The sequence below is a fragment of the Elaeis guineensis genome, chromosome 6 (genome assembly GCF_000442705.2).
Source record: "Elaeis guineensis isolate ETL-2024a chromosome 6, EG11, whole genome shotgun sequence".
Classification (NCBI taxonomy): Eukaryota; Viridiplantae; Streptophyta; class Magnoliopsida; order Arecales; family Arecaceae; genus Elaeis; species Elaeis guineensis.
In genome coordinates, this window is record NC_025998.2 from 123325644 (window position 1) to 123342697 (window position 17054).

The window sequence follows — 17054 nt, forward strand, 5'->3', positions numbered from 1 at the left end:
TTACATTAACGACGCTTTAAAGCGTCGTTAAATTTGTCTTAACGACGCTTATAAGCGTCGTTAATGTAAATCTTTACGACGCTTTAAAGCGTCGCAAAAGACAAATTTAACGACGCTTATAAGCGTCGCTAATGTAAATCTTTACGATGCTTTAAAGCGTCGCAAAAGACAAATTTAACGACGCTTTAAAGCGTCGTTAATGACCTTAGACTTTTATACAGTCTACCAAGACGCTTTTTGAAGCGTCGGCTTTTTGTCTTTAACGATGCTTATAAGCGTCGTTAAAATAATTTTAACGATGCTTATAAGCGTCGTTAAAGGTTTTAAGAGGAAAAAAAAATATAGATATTATCTAAAAAAAAAAAAAATACAATACATTCCTGTACGAAATCATATCACACCTGTACAATAAACATGTACAATACAATAAACATGTACAATCACCACATTCACATTCACACCTGTACAATCACCATCATTCACATCAAAAGCAAGCTGAAATAAAAAATTTAATCAAACCAAAAGATAATATTTTATATAAATAAAAATAAAGTACTAATCGTCCATTACAATCAAGAGTAATATAAATAAATATAAAAATACAACAAAAATAAAATAACATCAATCTGCAGGCGGATGGTCGTCGTTGTCTCCACGTGACGTGCCGCTATCTCGACGGGTGCCTGATATGCCAGGAGCCTACAAAAAATATATCAAAAGCATGATTTGCATATCTATAAATAAAATATATAAATCATTAAATTAATACAAAAATATATATTTAATATTATGTGTTTACCTGAGATGAACCATACATCTCTAATAAAGATGTAAGGCGATCAATCTGTCCCCTCATGGCCTGCATCTCGGCACGGCTCTGTCGCATCTCCTCCATCTCAGCGGCACGACTCTGTCTAATCTCCTGTATCTCCGCCTCGAGTCTGCGAACGCGTGAATCCTGAGCATCTGCTGCAACATGCTGCGTATATCTACTAACCTCAGATAACTGAGTGGGGGTGACTCCTACTCCATAACCCCTCACTCGGCCGTAGCGCTCTGGTCCCATCAACTCTGTGAATACCTCAGCCTCGATACAGCTCTACTGCGTAGATGCTGCGGACTCGTCGTCACGCTCCGCAATGAGAGATGTAGCCCTCTCCTGTATTTTTTTTGAAAACAAGAGTTATACATTAATAGCTAACAAAATTAAATTTAAATCATTGCAAAAAATATAATATTAATAATGCCGTACATATAAATCTCTCGACTCATCTCGAACAAAAGTACCATCCTGATGAGTATGAGTCATCCGATAAAACTCCACTTGTCCGGGTTCCCTCCCATGCTCATCCTCCTACACAAATAATTTCAATTTTAAGCAAACAGTTATGATAATTTAAAAAAATATATGAGTATCATGATACAGACATGGTCCACGATACATAATGATATTAGTTATATAAATATTTGAACATAAAAATTAAAAGTTAATTATGAAAGTTTAAGGAACATACAAACTCCTGTCGGAGTCGTGCATAACTCTTCGACCCCGATGTATGAGGAACAGACTGAGCTGCTCATGCAGCTCTACCAATAGCAGAATAAGTCTGTAAAATAAAGTAAAGAACTTGTTATATATACAATATATAATAAAAATCAATATTTTTATAAAATATTTAGGAAAAAAAGATAATAAACAGATAATATACCTGTGCCCTCTCGGAGAACCAATAATGAACCAACTCCATCCACTGATGAGGGGGTACATCAGGAGGACAATTCCTAGCAACCTCCTCCTCTGTCATACCCTGTCTCATATAGTCCTTCTTCAATTGTGCTCTATACTCTTTCCATTTGCGGTTGAGAGACTTCATTATAAAATCATGAGTGGATGGAGGGAGAACAAACTTGCTCTATAAAAAAAAAGTTAAATGAAATAAATTATATAAATGATTAACAATTTATATACAGTATGAACATCAATTCATTACCTCTATAACTCGGAGGAGCTCAACTTTGTACGTTGGAAGCATGTCATTCCATTTTGCATAGCCCAACGGACATAGCTGAGGCCTCCGAGCAACAGTCCCCAAAAATGAAGTCAATAAGCAGGCAGCTTTCTTAATTGACTGACCTAGCTGATTGCACTCCACAACAATCCTCTCACCCTCACGCATCTGCCACACATCTCGTACTACTGTGGGTCCGCGTCTGGGGCGTACTCTCCCGGATCCGTCTGCAAAAAATACATAAAAGTAACTATATCATAAATATACATAAAATGAAATAAAAAAAAATTATATGAAAGACAATATATACCCTGCACGTGTATCTCATCATCTGGCTGATGAACAGGAGGATCGTGCTGTGCTGATGATGAAGGACAGGGCTCAGAATGCTGTGCAGCTGAACTGGCCTCAGGCTGCTGTGCTGAAGAAGATGTACCGGCCTCTGTCTGTGAAAACTGAAACTGCACACTAGCATATCGTCCCCTGCGACGCATGATGTCACCTAGCATTTATATAAATAAAAGGTAGAATCAGTTAATATATGGAGTAAAATAACATAATAATTAATGCAAAATATATACATCATAAATAATTATTACCAGTAACAATCAAGCAGTAGTGTTTTCTTCGAATTCTGTTCTAACCAACGTCGTCGTAGCATTTAAATCATCAGCTGGCACAAAATTGTAGGGCATACATTGTGTATAAGTGTCATTGTCATCATCCTCCACTTGATTTCCCATATCATATAAGTCTCTAGGTTTTGTTTTGATGACAGTAAACCAATCTTTATCTTTTGCGTCTTGTACATAAAATACTTGACGAGCTTGAGATGAAAAAATGAATGGGTCATCCTTCAATAACACACCAGTGTGTATCAACCTTGAAAAATTTACAAGTGTAAATCCATTTGCATCTTGTTTCAAACCCCTTGGTGAGTTTATGTCTATCCAATCACATCTAAACAGTACTACTTTAAATTTTTCATAATAATCCAACTCATAGATATCTTTAAGTGCACCATAATAGGATTTTCCATCCGCTTCCACCATAACACCGCTATTCTGTGTTTTTCTAAATTTCTCCCGTTCTCTAGTATGAAATTTAAAGCCATTAATTATGAAACCGTTATATCTATTCACAATCTTGTTAGGTCCTCGAGCAAGAGCTATTAGTTCATCTGAATTATTTGTCTCCATCATCTTTGATACCTAACAAAAAATGATATGACGAAGTGCAGTTGAGTTATCTGATATTAAATATGTATCAAAAATTAATATATCCCATAATTAAATATAAATCACACCTGATTCGAAAGCCACATAGGGAATAACTCGACCAACCATCGCTGTTCAATCCTTGCATTAGGACGAATGTTATGATTGGCTCATCTCTGATAAATTAAAAATTCACTGCATAAAATATAAATATATCATTTAGAATATTATATCTAATATAAAATTTAAATTTTGATGTCATTCCTTAAATATACTAACCTGCGATGGTCAGATATTATGTCACTATGAAGTAACACATAACGATGTGCTTGTGCTAAGGATTTTTGATCAAGTACAATACCTTCACCTCTTCCCAAGAATTTTCCAGCAGTTAAGAACTTATACAGTTCTGCATTCTCCACAAAGTCATTATGCCGTTGAGGTCGACTAAAAATAGTCTCTACACCTTGAAGATATCTTGAACAAAATGTCAAACATTCATCCGCAATATATGCTTCAACAATCAAGCCTTCGGGATAGGCTCTATTTCGCACATAATCTTTAAGACGCACAAGATACCTTCAAGAATTAAATATTTATTAAAATATCAGTATGCTGTTGTTTCTAATAAAATTATCAAAAGATTTAAGGTTTGCAATAATACCTCTCAATAGGATACATCCATCTATAATGTACCGGTCCACCAACTTTAACTTCTGAAGCTAGGTGAATGAGCAGATGAACCATAATAGTGAAAAATCCAGGAGGAAAAATCTTTTCCATCTGGCAAAGTGTAATTGTAATATCCGATTCTAACTGATCAAGTTTCCGAGGATCAATAACTTTGGAACATAATGCCTTAAAGAATGACGATAATCGAAGTACAATTGTAACAACTTGTTTCGGTAATGACGATCTTAAAGCTATTGGAAAAATATCTTGCATCAATATGTGACCATCATGACTTTTAAGATTTGAAAGTTTTCGATCCTTTAGATGCACACATCGTGAAATATTCGATGCATATCCATCGGGTACTTTGATACTTTTCAAAACTCCCAAAAAATTATCCTTTTCTCGAGCAGACATTGTGTAACATACAGGAGGCACATAAATTCTATCATTAGCAAGCATTTTAGGATGAAGTTCCTGTCGGATATCCATTTCTTTTAAATCAAGACGTGCCTTCATGTTATCTTTGCTCTTTCCATCAAGGTTTAAAAATATTCCAAGTAAATTATCGCAAACATTCTTCTCTATATGCATGACATCAAGATTGTGCCGAATAAGATTATGTTTCCAATAAGGTAAGTCAAAAAAGATACTTCATTTTTTCCATAAATGTTTACTTGGCTGTTGTGTAGATGCTATCTGTGTGTCTTCCTCATTTTCATCCTCGAAATAATTATCTGGATCTTGAAACAACTCTGCATCTATAGTACTGATACTGACTTCCTCTGGTAACCCTTCGTGCACTGAGCTTTCAACATCATCCCTTCCTCTTTTTTTAGAGGACTTTGAGTGCTTACCATAGCTGTAATTCATGCCATCCATTTGTCTCTGAACATCAGTTCCAGAAGGTGGAATAGGGGCACATCCCAATTCTATAGTACCATCAAACAAATCTTTCTGAAATCGAAACGGATGATTTGCTTCCAACCATCGACGATGTCCCATGTAACAAAATTTACCTCCATGTTTTAACCAAATTGAATGTGTTGAATCTCCACAACAAGGACATGCGATCCGTCCCTTTGTACTCCAGCCAGATAAATTGGCATATGCTGGAAAATCATTAATAGTCCATAACAAAGCTGCCCGTAGTTTAAATGTTTGGCCGTTGGAAGCATCAAATGCATCAACACCCTCCTACAACTGTTTCAATTCCTCTATCAAAGGCTGTAGAAAAATATCAATATCATTGCCTGGACCCTTATCTCCTGGAATAACCATTGACAAGATAAGTAATGATTGTTTCATGCACATCCACGGTGGCAAATTGTAAGGTATCAAAATGACTGGCCAAGTGCTGTAGGTAGAACTCAGGGTCCGAAATGGATTGAAGCCATCAGAAGCTAAGCCAAACCTAACACTGCGAACATCAGAGGCAAAATCAGGATGCCTATCATCAAATGCTTTCCATTGAAGACTATCTGCTGGATGTCTCAACATTCCATCCTTTGTACGTCCTTCATGATGCCATCTCATTGATGAAGCTGTTTTTGATGATGCATAAATCCTTTTCAATCTAGGTATAAGAGGAAAGTAACGCAATACCTTAGCCGGTTTCTTTTTACTCCGCGTTGCATCCAATTCATTCAGTACATCATCTCGATCTTCTTTTTGTGTTATCCATCTTGAAGATCCACATACATTGCATGACTCTTGATTAGCGTTTTCACCCCGATATAACATACAATCTTTCGGACAACTATGAATCTTTTCATATCCAAGATCCAATTCCTTTACTACTTTCTTGGCTTCATAATACGATGGTGGTAAACGAGTGCTTTCTGGAAATGCATCCTTTAATAACTTGAGCAGCATGGTAAAACTCTTTCCAGACCATCCATTCAAATATTTTATATGAAATAAATGTACAAGAAAAGAAATCTTAGAAAATTTTGTACAACCCGGATATAATTCTTCGTCTACATCTTTCATTAAAGTGTGATAACGAGCTGTCTCATCATTAGATGTATGTATGGGCTCCTCAACATGCATACGTTCCGTATGCGTACATCCATCAAACATCCCAACTGTTTCTTGTATACTACTGGATTCTCCTAAATTTTGAACATCAAATCCAAAAGCATCTGTGATCAAACCCCTTATATCATCATCTCTTGCAGAATTGTCTTCTAGGCTAGTGGATCCGCAATGAGTCAAGGGTTGGTTACATGATGATGGCAACATAGATTCTCCATGAAAAATTCAGTCGGTATAACCTCTTAAAAAACCATTCCATACCAAATGTTCTTCAACATTTTGTGGATCTAAAGAAGAACTATTTACACATTTCCGACATGGACATAAAATCTTTCCATTCAAACTACTTTTCTCCATACCAAATTTAATGAAGTCATGAACTCCATCTAAATATTCTTTACTATTCCTTGGTTTATTTATCCAACTTTTGTCCATTGTAGAATAAAACTGACCGAACTTGCAATTTATCTAAAAATAAAAAAAATTATACAATCTATATTAATGCAATGAGTAAAAAATATCAGTCATTTCATAAAATCCAAAAAAATAACAGCTACATAAAGTTTACATAGTAAATGCTTGCTATCATCAACTAATAGGTAAAGAAAGTCCTATCCCATTCAGAAAATGCATTAATTCTATAGGTCAATTACAAAAATCAAATGATATGCAACAAGAGCCAAAAAAAATTTCGGCAGCATTTCCCCTTAGTTCTTCCGTATAGGAAGAACAAAAGGAAAATACCATCCGAAATTTATTCCGAACCCTCAGCATACTATTTGATTATGGTAATGACCTATAGAATTACTCACATTTTCCAAACTGTCCATACTGGACAATCAATTGATCAATGTACATAATTCTTTTATCCGTATAAAAATAAATAAATGTACGGATACAATAGAATATGTACATTAATCAAAAGACGGGTCTATGTTTCTATGCAATGCAATTTTTTTTTTTAAATTAATTCATAATTAACATTGCCTGGCATTAAATTCACAACCATCACAAAAACACCCATGAAAATCTACTTAGCATGCATTTGAAAATCTAGCCATTTCTGTGATAAAAAGTTGCAACTAATACTACAATTTAATGAGAGATTATCAACCAACTTGAATATTTCACAATGATATAGAAAACTATGCACCATGTGCTCATAATCTCCATATAACAGAAAAGATATTTAACTTTTCAATCACAACAAAATGAAGTCTAATTTGATAAATGAAAAGCTTGATATCTCGCTAGCATTAGGCTAAGAGCCACAAAGAAAAAAAAACAAGTGTCATTTGATTGGACTGATCAGTAGTATGTGAACATTAGACCATACAAATCAAAAAAAGCCACTTTCAACCGTAAATACATGTCAAATAAGGACATACAAACTAGATTTGGGTAGTCACATCCTTTGTAGTTTACCTTATATATTATTAGAATTTTTTGGTACAAACCTTGAATACCGTTTGATCACTCATATTTTATTGTATTATGATATTCCTTGCATAACCTAATAGAAACTACTATTTATACTTTTCACAAAAGGGAACCTAGTGTTATTTATTAAATAACAAGTTTTATTTGCATTCTAGCGTGCCACTGCAGCAAACATTTTGCAGCTCATAGGTTTTCTATGATTCCAACACAGCGGTGATACTATTGTCATTGTGAAATCAGACTTGATGATGTGGCTTTTCCATTGGTCAAAGTCTAACCAGTCCTAGCCTAACAAATCATCTTTGCACGCGATTTTCCATATCAAAATGAAACTAATCCGGAACAAAGGCATGCAAATCCCCTCTCATCAATGGATCTTACTCCTCTCATATATGTAGGGTACGTCAAAACGAAACTAATCTGAAAATAAATGAGGTAGATTTTTGATAAATAACGGTTTCTTCCCTCATATAACCAAATAGGGAATTAAGGATGATCAAGCTGAAAAAGTTAGAAAGAAATATTTTCTACTCATTTCTAGGGGTCTGATCCTTGACATCCCAAACAAAGCCAGATTCATAATTCCACACATATGTCTCTAACTTTCCAACAAGTTCCTTAGCTGATGGGGCTGAGATGATGAGGTTGTGAGCAGCTTGGGTTACAAATCCTTGATCAGTGGCTTTGTCGAAAAGTGACAGCAATGAATCATAAAAACCATCAACATTTAAAAGGCCAACTGGTTTCTTATGGATCCCAAGTTGAGCCCACGTAAGAACATCTAGCAACTCTTCAAACGTTCCATATCCACCAGGCAAAGCGATAAAAGCATCTGCCATCTGAGCCATCTTATGTTTCCTTTCATGCATGTGGGTCACCACTTCAATCTCTCCTAATTTGATCTATGTATTATGATCTATGTATTCATGGATTTGAAGCATGTGTTTCGAACTTATGATGATTTTGAAAAAGGTTTTTTTTATTCTTTGGATGGCTTGTTTGTTGCTAATTTTGTTATAGATAAAATGCATGAATTTACAGAAACACACATGCACATGCAACACTACTTTATTTTTTTATTTAAAAATCTAAAAAATTTGTTGAAAAATTATAAAACATCCTCATAATTTTTTACGATTTTTATGTGCATCCTAAAATATTTATAACGTCTTATATCTACAATTGTTTATTTGATGAATCCTTCATAGTAACCGTCTCGTCTCAGTTCCTAACGCTTCATTTCAATGCCAACGAACTTGTTGTAATAATTTTCAATAGGAGAAATTTTGTTTGAAAAAAATCAGTTAAAAATAGCATTCTTTTCTGGTCTTGTACATGGAGCACCAATAAACTGATGCTGGAATTTGCTATGGCCTATGAGATCCTCAATGGAGCCCTTTGACCTACAGTTCTAGAACATAAGAAGGAGCTGGTGAAAGATTAGAGTTCATACTTATATAAATTTCAGATTCTCCTCCTCTTTCTCTTCTATTTTCTCCTCTTTTCTTCCTTCTGTTTCTCAATGGTCTCTCCTCTTTTCATTCTCTCCTCTTCTCTCTTTGAACTAGATTAAAATTAGATCAGGAAGCCCCCATTCAATAAGAAAAAAATAATAATAACTCTCTTTTAACTAGATTGAAACGGGACTAAGAAGCCCCATTCTACCTGATCTCCTTCCCATTCTCACCAAAACTCAGTAACTTTCTTCTCATCTAAAATTATCTCATGTGACTATCATATGGTCGTGAATTTTAAAAGAGCCGGATGGCTCAGCTTGGGATCTAATTGAAAAATTAAAATTTTTTTATAAGCAAATATAAATTACGAAAAATTAAAAAGATGCCATTATAATTTATCCTAATTACAGAGGAAAGAAAGCAAAAATGTGCTTGCATGCAATGTTGTTCATAAAATTTTTAACAAAATCATATGTGGATAAATAGTAATTTTGTTTTATGTTGTTTCTTACATAAACAACAGAGTGGATGAGAAATTTGTCCTTAGCAACACTACTGTTGCTGCTGCAGAAATTGTCCCTTGGAGGAGGTAAAACACTTCCCGAACGTCGTTCAAAATTATGCAAAGCAATTCCAGAATTTTGTGGAAGTTTACTGGTTTAAGAACAGGAACAGCCACAAAGTTCAGAGAACAACATTATCAACACAAAAAATTGATCTTTCATGCTAAGAATTTTACAAAAACAAACATTATTTGTTAAACTACGAATAGCAATTACTATTGTAACAGAATCAAGTATCATGAGAAAAACTGTCATGAGAGTATCAAAAGAAATTTGGAGACTCCTCTCGTCGGTGCCCAAACCCCCCTTAATGGCCCCCAACCCCCTTTTCCTCCTTCCCCACCTGATCCCTCTGGCATCTTGCGGCCCCGAGCCCACGTCCCTCCATGCCTGCGGCCACCCCGACCCCATCGGCCCAGATGCCACTGGCCTGACCCTACGGCCTTGAGCCCATGTCCCTCTACACTCCGGCGAGAAGAGGGATCGTCGGAGACCTTGGGAGGAGAACCGGTTCCGCGCCACCGCAGCCCACCTCCCCCCACGATCCGCGGCTTCTCTGCGCCACCACGCCCCGCCGGAGCCACCGCCCACCTACCCCCCGACAGCCCACCCCCTCCTATGGCCCGCGATTTCTCCACGGCACCAACCCCCCACCTACTCGCCCCCCCCTCACATTACCAAGAACTCAAAAGCTTTTGAAAGACGAAGAGAAAAAGGGAGGAGAAGGACCAACCTCGGAGGACGGCGGCGGAGAGGTACTCGAGGACGGCGGCGAGGAAGACCGGAGTGCACCGGCGGCAGAGATGGGGTCGGCGCGCGGAGGAGAAGATGGAAAGGGGCGGCGCGGTAGATAGATTAGGGCACGGGAGGAGGGTGGTATTAAACGAACCTAACGACGCTTTTTAGCGTCGTTACTTTAACGACGCTTTTGCTAAAAGCGTCGGCGTTGACACGCACATAGTTTACGACGCTTTTAAGCGTCGTTAAAGAACGACGCTTTTTAAAAGCGTCGGCAGGTCAGCGCAACCTGCCGACGCTTTCAAAAGCGTCGGCACGAAAAAGTCGTTAATGGCCTCTTTTTTTGTAGTGTGGAGGGTCCAGATACCTACGTAACCCAGATCATTGGTTGACCCTAGGACAGTTCTGAACTTATAATATTTAGAAATTTTTTCATAATATTTCTGTCCTTAATTGCACATGATTTTTATGTTTAATCTTGATTATGTAGATATATAATTATTATACAAGAAGGTATCGAGCAAATATCTTGATTTCAGATTCGTAGATTGAGAAGCTCATCAATTTTTGTATTTAGATTGATTACTAGAGGTAAGAATCTCTGTACATAATCATCATTATATATATTATTTTTATCATTGGATTTGTATCGTTGAATTTATATCATTGGATTTGGATGGATGGATTTGTCATGTTTGAAATATAACTATTTCATGTATAATTTTTAGCATGAGTATATTATGTATTGATTAGATATATATGCACCAGTAATTAATAGTATGACTCTATAGATCTAATATACTTGTTTTAATCACATTTCAAACTGAAATTGATATGAAAAATTTAATATGAAATAAAAAGATATAGTTTAGACTAGCCTCATCATGTGGATAGCCGGTCAGAAGCTTATATCTGAGACAGCCTCTAGAAGCTTATGCTTATGATAGTTGGCCAAGAGCTTATACCTGGGACAGTCTCTAGGAGCTTATGTCTAGAATAGCCTGTCAAAAGCTTATGCTTCAGACAGTTCGTCAGGAGCTTATACCTAGGACAACCCCCACGGACTTATGCAAGGGATTTTGGATCAAATCAAGAATTGAGGAATGATTTAATTAGTCCAAAGTCAGAAAGAAAAGATTAAAAAATTTTGAATTATGATGGAATTGTGATAAGAGGAATAAATAACAAGACATGAAGTAATACTGGTAAAGGATTTCACTTGTTAACTTATGATAACACATCTCTTTTGACAAGATAGATGATTGACATATATTTGATATACATTTTGTGGATATTTATAATATTCTGGATATTGAATATGAGATTTCATGCTATATTGCTTATCATTATTTTTAAATTATATTATTATACTGGTATGATATGTGAGATTCTTACTAGACTGTAAAGCTCACATCTATCCATTTCTCTTTTTCTTCTCAAAATTATAGGATGTTTATGATTGACAATGGTTTGGATTTGTGGGTGAGCGAATGAATAGATAGAGTGTTATTAATATCCAGTTGGATGATAGAAGAAATTAAATTTGTAATTGCATAAATTTTGCTTATTATTATAAAAATAGACCATTATTATTTATAGATATTGAGATATTGTAATGAATTATTTTAAACCTTGCATATTCTTTAGGACATCTTAGGAAGTGTGCAGCCATCACATATCCGATCCAGATATTGGGTTCGGGGCGTGACAGAGTGGTATCAGAGTTTAGGTTTAAGATTACTAGAGACTGTGACATAAGCTATATCAAAATTTTAGATTATGATCAACAGAGTATGATAGATAATATTAGAGCTTAAGGTTATGATCACTAAGGATGTGATGGAATGATATTAGAGTTTAGAGATTACTAGAGAATATGACTTAAGTGGTATTTGAGCTTAAAGTTATAATTATCTAAGATTGTAACTTTAGTGATATTTGAACTGGAGATTATGATCATTGGGGACATGATAGACATAGAAGAAAAGATTCAATGTTTGGATTTCGAATGAATAGATACTATGATGAAATTTATGCATAAGTGGCATATGATGTCTATAATAGAATTGACAAGTTATATCTTAGATTTCAATTAGTGAGATTGACCTAAATATGAGAAATATTGACCCTGGAATGAAGTGAGAGATATTGATATGTTGTGTTGAGTATACTTGATGATTTTAGAATGCTAAACTTATATGGGTGAAGATCATGATAATTTTTTTTGATTTCGATGTTAATTATCTGAGTATTATAAATTTTAGACTTATCAGAAGGAAGTTAATTAGGGTATAGTCTAAGAAGAAATTATATCATATGAGAGAGAAATATTTTCGAGCATTGAACCTATAAGAGGATCATATATGAAACTCAAATTTAGATAAAAAAATAATATATTTAGATTTTATTATAAAAATATGAGACATACATCTTGGTGAAATCTTTGATTATTCAAAAAAAAATTATATTTAGATCTGATTTCTTGATCTTTCAAGTTGTATTGAATTTTAAGTTAGAAGTTTGCTTTTCTAAATAGATCTAGGATGTTTTGATATTGTTGTTAAATTGAATATGAAAATTGATTTTGTTAGAGTATAATATATATGTTATGATAAAATCTTTAATAATTCATATTACCATCTTTGGATTAGATTTCTTAATTTTTCTTATGATTATTGAAGTTAGTAGAGTGTATTAATTATTCAAGTTAAAGTTTAAATTTTTTTAGCTGATCTAAGATCTCCTGTTATTATTAAATTTTGAATGACTTATATAAATCTTAACATATAAGGGACAAGATTTTGCTTGAATTTATCGATTGATGTTAAGGACTGTGACGAAAGAAGCTCTACAAGAAATAATAAAGTTGATTCTATTTACAAAGATATTGACTTGAGTTCTTCTAATTTGTTCAAGTTGGAGTTAATTCTTTTGCAAAAAAAGATTGATCTGAAAATTATCTAAATGATTGTAAGGTAAATTCAAGGTTAACTCTAATTAATTCTAGATATGTTGGATTCTTTTGGAGTGATGAAGCTTATGCAATGATTTCAAACATAGAAAGTAGATCAAGATTTAATTTTGATGTGCTATGCCCAAGGGATAGTAAAGACAAAAAATTTAAAATTTTGCTCTAAGATCTATATAAAAATTGAAAGGTTGGATCTATCTTTGATTGATCTAACATACAAGGATATTTTTATCTTTGATAAACTTATATAATTTGATAAGTTAAGATCAGAGTGCACAGCAAAAGCATGATGGTTTAAATTGATTAAAAATATTAATCCCTTAAATTAATAGATATTATAATGACATATATTAGTTACAAATAAGAAAAGATTTTATTGATAATGAAAGGATGCTACTGATATTTTTGACCTAATCTGATCATAGACATGCAGTTTTTGCCGATAGGTTATTTTATTGCAAATAACACCAAGAAATCCTAGATATCTCAAGTTTATTGTTAATAGCTTGATAGTTATTTTATTAGTTCAAATATAGAATGTCTTGACACAGATCTCATTTTTTAAAATTTAATATTGTTATTCGAACTGACATAGAAGGTTGAGGTTTTTTTATGATGAAAATCCACCTGCTAAATTTGTTGGAAGGTCAAAAGAAAAAAAAATCGATGATTGTGAAGAGTGCCTGATATTCGGCCTTTCTTTATTTTCTATCATAAGTAGTCTGAGATAATTATAAATTTTGAGTAGAATATATTGGATAAATAATTATGATATTTTAATACAAGATCAAAAAGTTACTGTTCTTCGAAAAAGTTGAGAAATCAATATAAAAGAAATAAATTTGAGATTTCAAATAATTTTGTTATATCAAGATCATGAGAAATAAATAATATGTAAGACATTATTGGAAGCTTGAAAATGATATGAAGAATGTATATTTTTGAAGTATGTACCTTAAACAATACAACTTAATTTTGAGGACAGAATTATGTTAAGGAGAAGAGAATATAATAACCCAGCCCATTTGGGCCCTGGACCAAGCCCAAACTTTGGAAGCCCAAAATTCCTTAAAAAAATAAAAGGCAGGGAGGTTTTAAAGCCAACACGTGTTGGGGGAGCTAAGAGTTTGGTGGAAATTGGGAAACATATGAAGAACTCCTAAACGGGTTTTCTTCCATTTAGAAACCTAAAACCTCACAAATTTTGAATTGAAATGTATCTCTAAATCCCTCCCATTAGAGGTCTATATAAAGGCATCAATTCTTTGGATCTTTCCTCACAAAAAATCCCATCATTGGCTGCCCCTTTTTCTATGATTATCGGTGATTTGATTTTCTTTGACCATGGAAATCAGATCAAATCCCATCCAAAGAATCAGGTAAATTCTTCAAACATCTTCCCCTCAATTTTGTATGGGTTACAAGCTCAAATTTTTCCTAATTTCTCAACCAAAAATCTCTTAAAATAATGGATTATTGGGTTCCTCTGTTTTCTATTTTGTTTTGATTTTTCGTTGCCATTGGGCCGCCGTTGGTCACTGGACTCGATCGATTATCGCCCCCCTTCCATCCTTCGAGATCGTCAGTGGGGAGGAGGCCTCTTTATTCGGGAACAAGGGGAGCACAAGCACCCTGTTCCATGAAAGAAGAAAGGGAAAAGAGAGGATGCATGGGTCCTCTCTCCCGTGAAAAGAAAAGAAAAGAAAAAGAGAGAATTTTCTCTTTTTCCTACCTCTGCTCTAGGTTTGAACCCCAATTTTCTCTCTCTATTTTATCTCTCTTTATAATTTTCTCTCTCCAAAAATCTTATGGACCAGTGGAGAGTCCAAATACCTACATAACCCAGATAATTGGTTGACCCTAGGAGAGTCCTGGACTTATAATATTTAGAGATTTTTTTATAATTTTTCTGTCCTTAATCGCATATGTTTTTTATATTTAATCCTAATCATGTAGATATACAATTATTGTACAAGAAGATATCGAGCAAATATCTTGATTTCGAATTCGTAGATTGAGGAGCTTATCGATTTCTGTATTTAGATCGGTCACCAGTAGAGGTAAGAATTTCTGTACATGATCATCATTATATATATTATTTTTACTGTTAGATTTATATCATTGAATTTATATCATTGGATTTGGATGGATGAATTTGTCATGTTTGAAATATAACTGTTTCATTTGTATAATTTTTAGCATGAGTATATTATGTGTTGATCAGATATATGTGCACCAGTAATTGACTGTATGACTCTATGGATCTGATATACTTATTTTAATCACATCTCAAACGAAAATTGATGGGACAAATTCAACATGAAATAAAAAGATATAGTTGGGACTAACCTCATCATGTAGATAGCCGGCCATGAGTTTATGCCTGTGATAGCCTCTAGGAGTTTATGCCTAGGATAGCTGGTCAAGAGCTTATGCCTGGGATAGCTTCTAGGAGCTTATGCCTAGGATAGCCTGTCAGGAGCTTATATCTGAGATAGCTAGTCAGGAGCTTATGCTTAGAACAGCCCCTACGGGCTTACACATGGGATTTTGGATCAGACCAATAATTGAGGCATGATTTGATTAGTCCAAAGCTGGAAAGAAAAAATTAAGAAATTTGAAATTATGATGGAATTGTGATATGAGATATGAAGTAATACTGGTAAAGGATTTTACTTGTTGACTTATGATAACACATCTCTTTTGACAAGATAGATAATTGACATATATTTGACATATATTTTATGGATATTTGTAATATCCTAAATATTGAATATGAGATTTCATACTATATTACTTATCATTATTTTCAGATTGTATTATTATACTGATGTGATATGTGGGATTCTTACTGGACTGTAAAGCTTACATCCCCCCATTTCTCTTTTCTTCTCAGAGTTACAGGATACTCATAATTAGTTATGGTTTGGGTTTGCGGGTGAGCAGATGAATGGATTGAGCGTTATTGATATCCAGTCAGATGATAGAAGGAATTGAATTTGTAATTGTATAGATTTTGCTTATTGCTATGAAAATAGATCATTATTATTTATAGATATTGAAATATTATAATGAATTATTTTAGGCCTTGCTTATTCTTTAGAGTACCTTAAAGAGTATGCGGCCATTATGTATCCGATCTGGATGTTGGGTTCGGAGCATGACATTAGCTCTTATATGATCTTTAGGATATCACTCTAGATTTTATGTGGCCACATTATATGGTCGATCTGATTGTTGAGTTTGGGATGGATGAATGAAAATTCTTATTGGATTATAAAGCTCACACTAACTTTTTTTTTTTCTTTTTTGAGTTGCAGAATGCATAGTACTTATGCATAGTACTTGGCTATAGTTGGAATCATGGGTAAAATGATGAATGAATAGAGCATCATTGATGCTGTATGGATGATTGAATTTTATAATTATACCAGCTTTATTATCTGTTATGAATTGAGATTATTATTATTCATTGATTTTGAGATTATAGCGAATTTTAGATCTTACATATTCTTTTAGATATTGCTTTGTATGACCATTTCACGTGATTGATCTGGATGTTGGATTTGGGATGTGATAATTTGTAACAGTACTATAAAAAAAAAAATAAAGGAATATCAATAACCTATATTAAGTGCTCCAAATTCTGTTTCCTAATAAGATAGTGAAGAAAGCTACATCGTCTCTTCCATTTTTATGTTATTTTGTGCAAAAAAAAAAAGAATCATAGCGAGCATGGAGAAATAAACATATAAATTTGAAAGAAAAAAGTCTGACGAAAGACAGAGGTGGGCCACCAAAGACTTTTTGTCTTCCACCTTCAACGCATTTGGATGCCTTGCCGCTGAGATTGATTTCAGATTCCAAGGCTTTTCAAAGAAGAGATTGCTACGACGTCAAAAGAAATTTAGTGGTGCCATGAGATGAACATTACTTTTGCATTGTCTTGT

General features: G+C 34.2%; 1 protein-coding gene and 2 long non-coding RNA genes across 3 annotated transcripts; all 3 read right to left on the minus strand.

Moving 5' to 3' along the window:
• Window positions 1–508: 508 nt before the first annotated feature.
• LOC140858369 (uncharacterized) lies at window positions 509–1065 on the minus strand. The gene is made up of 2 exons (XR_012141930.1): window positions 800–1065; window positions 509–699 (listed from the first exon to the last, which is right to left on the minus strand). It is a non-coding gene; the product is annotated as an uncharacterized lncRNA (long non-coding RNA).
• Window positions 1066–1097: 32 nt separating this feature from the next.
• Window positions 1098–1580, minus strand: LOC140858576 (uncharacterized). Its single transcript, XR_012142144.1, has 3 exons — window positions 1515–1580; window positions 1253–1354; window positions 1098–1159 (listed from the first exon to the last, which is right to left on the minus strand). It is a non-coding gene; the product is annotated as an uncharacterized lncRNA (long non-coding RNA).
• A 6322-nt stretch (window positions 1581–7902) lies between these two features.
• Window positions 7903–8223, minus strand: LOC140858835 (cytokinin riboside 5'-monophosphate phosphoribohydrolase LOG-like). Its single transcript, XM_073260114.1, has one exon. The coding sequence runs from the start codon at window positions 8221–8223 to the stop codon at window positions 7903–7905; it is 321 nt and encodes a 106-aa protein (XP_073116215.1).
• Window positions 8224–17054: the final 8831 nt, after the last annotated feature.

Coding starts and splice junctions, on each gene's coding strand:
- LOC140858835 (XM_073260114.1), bottom strand. CDS start 8,223: ATGGCTCAGATGGCAGATGCTTTTATCGCTTTGCCTGGTGGATATGGA.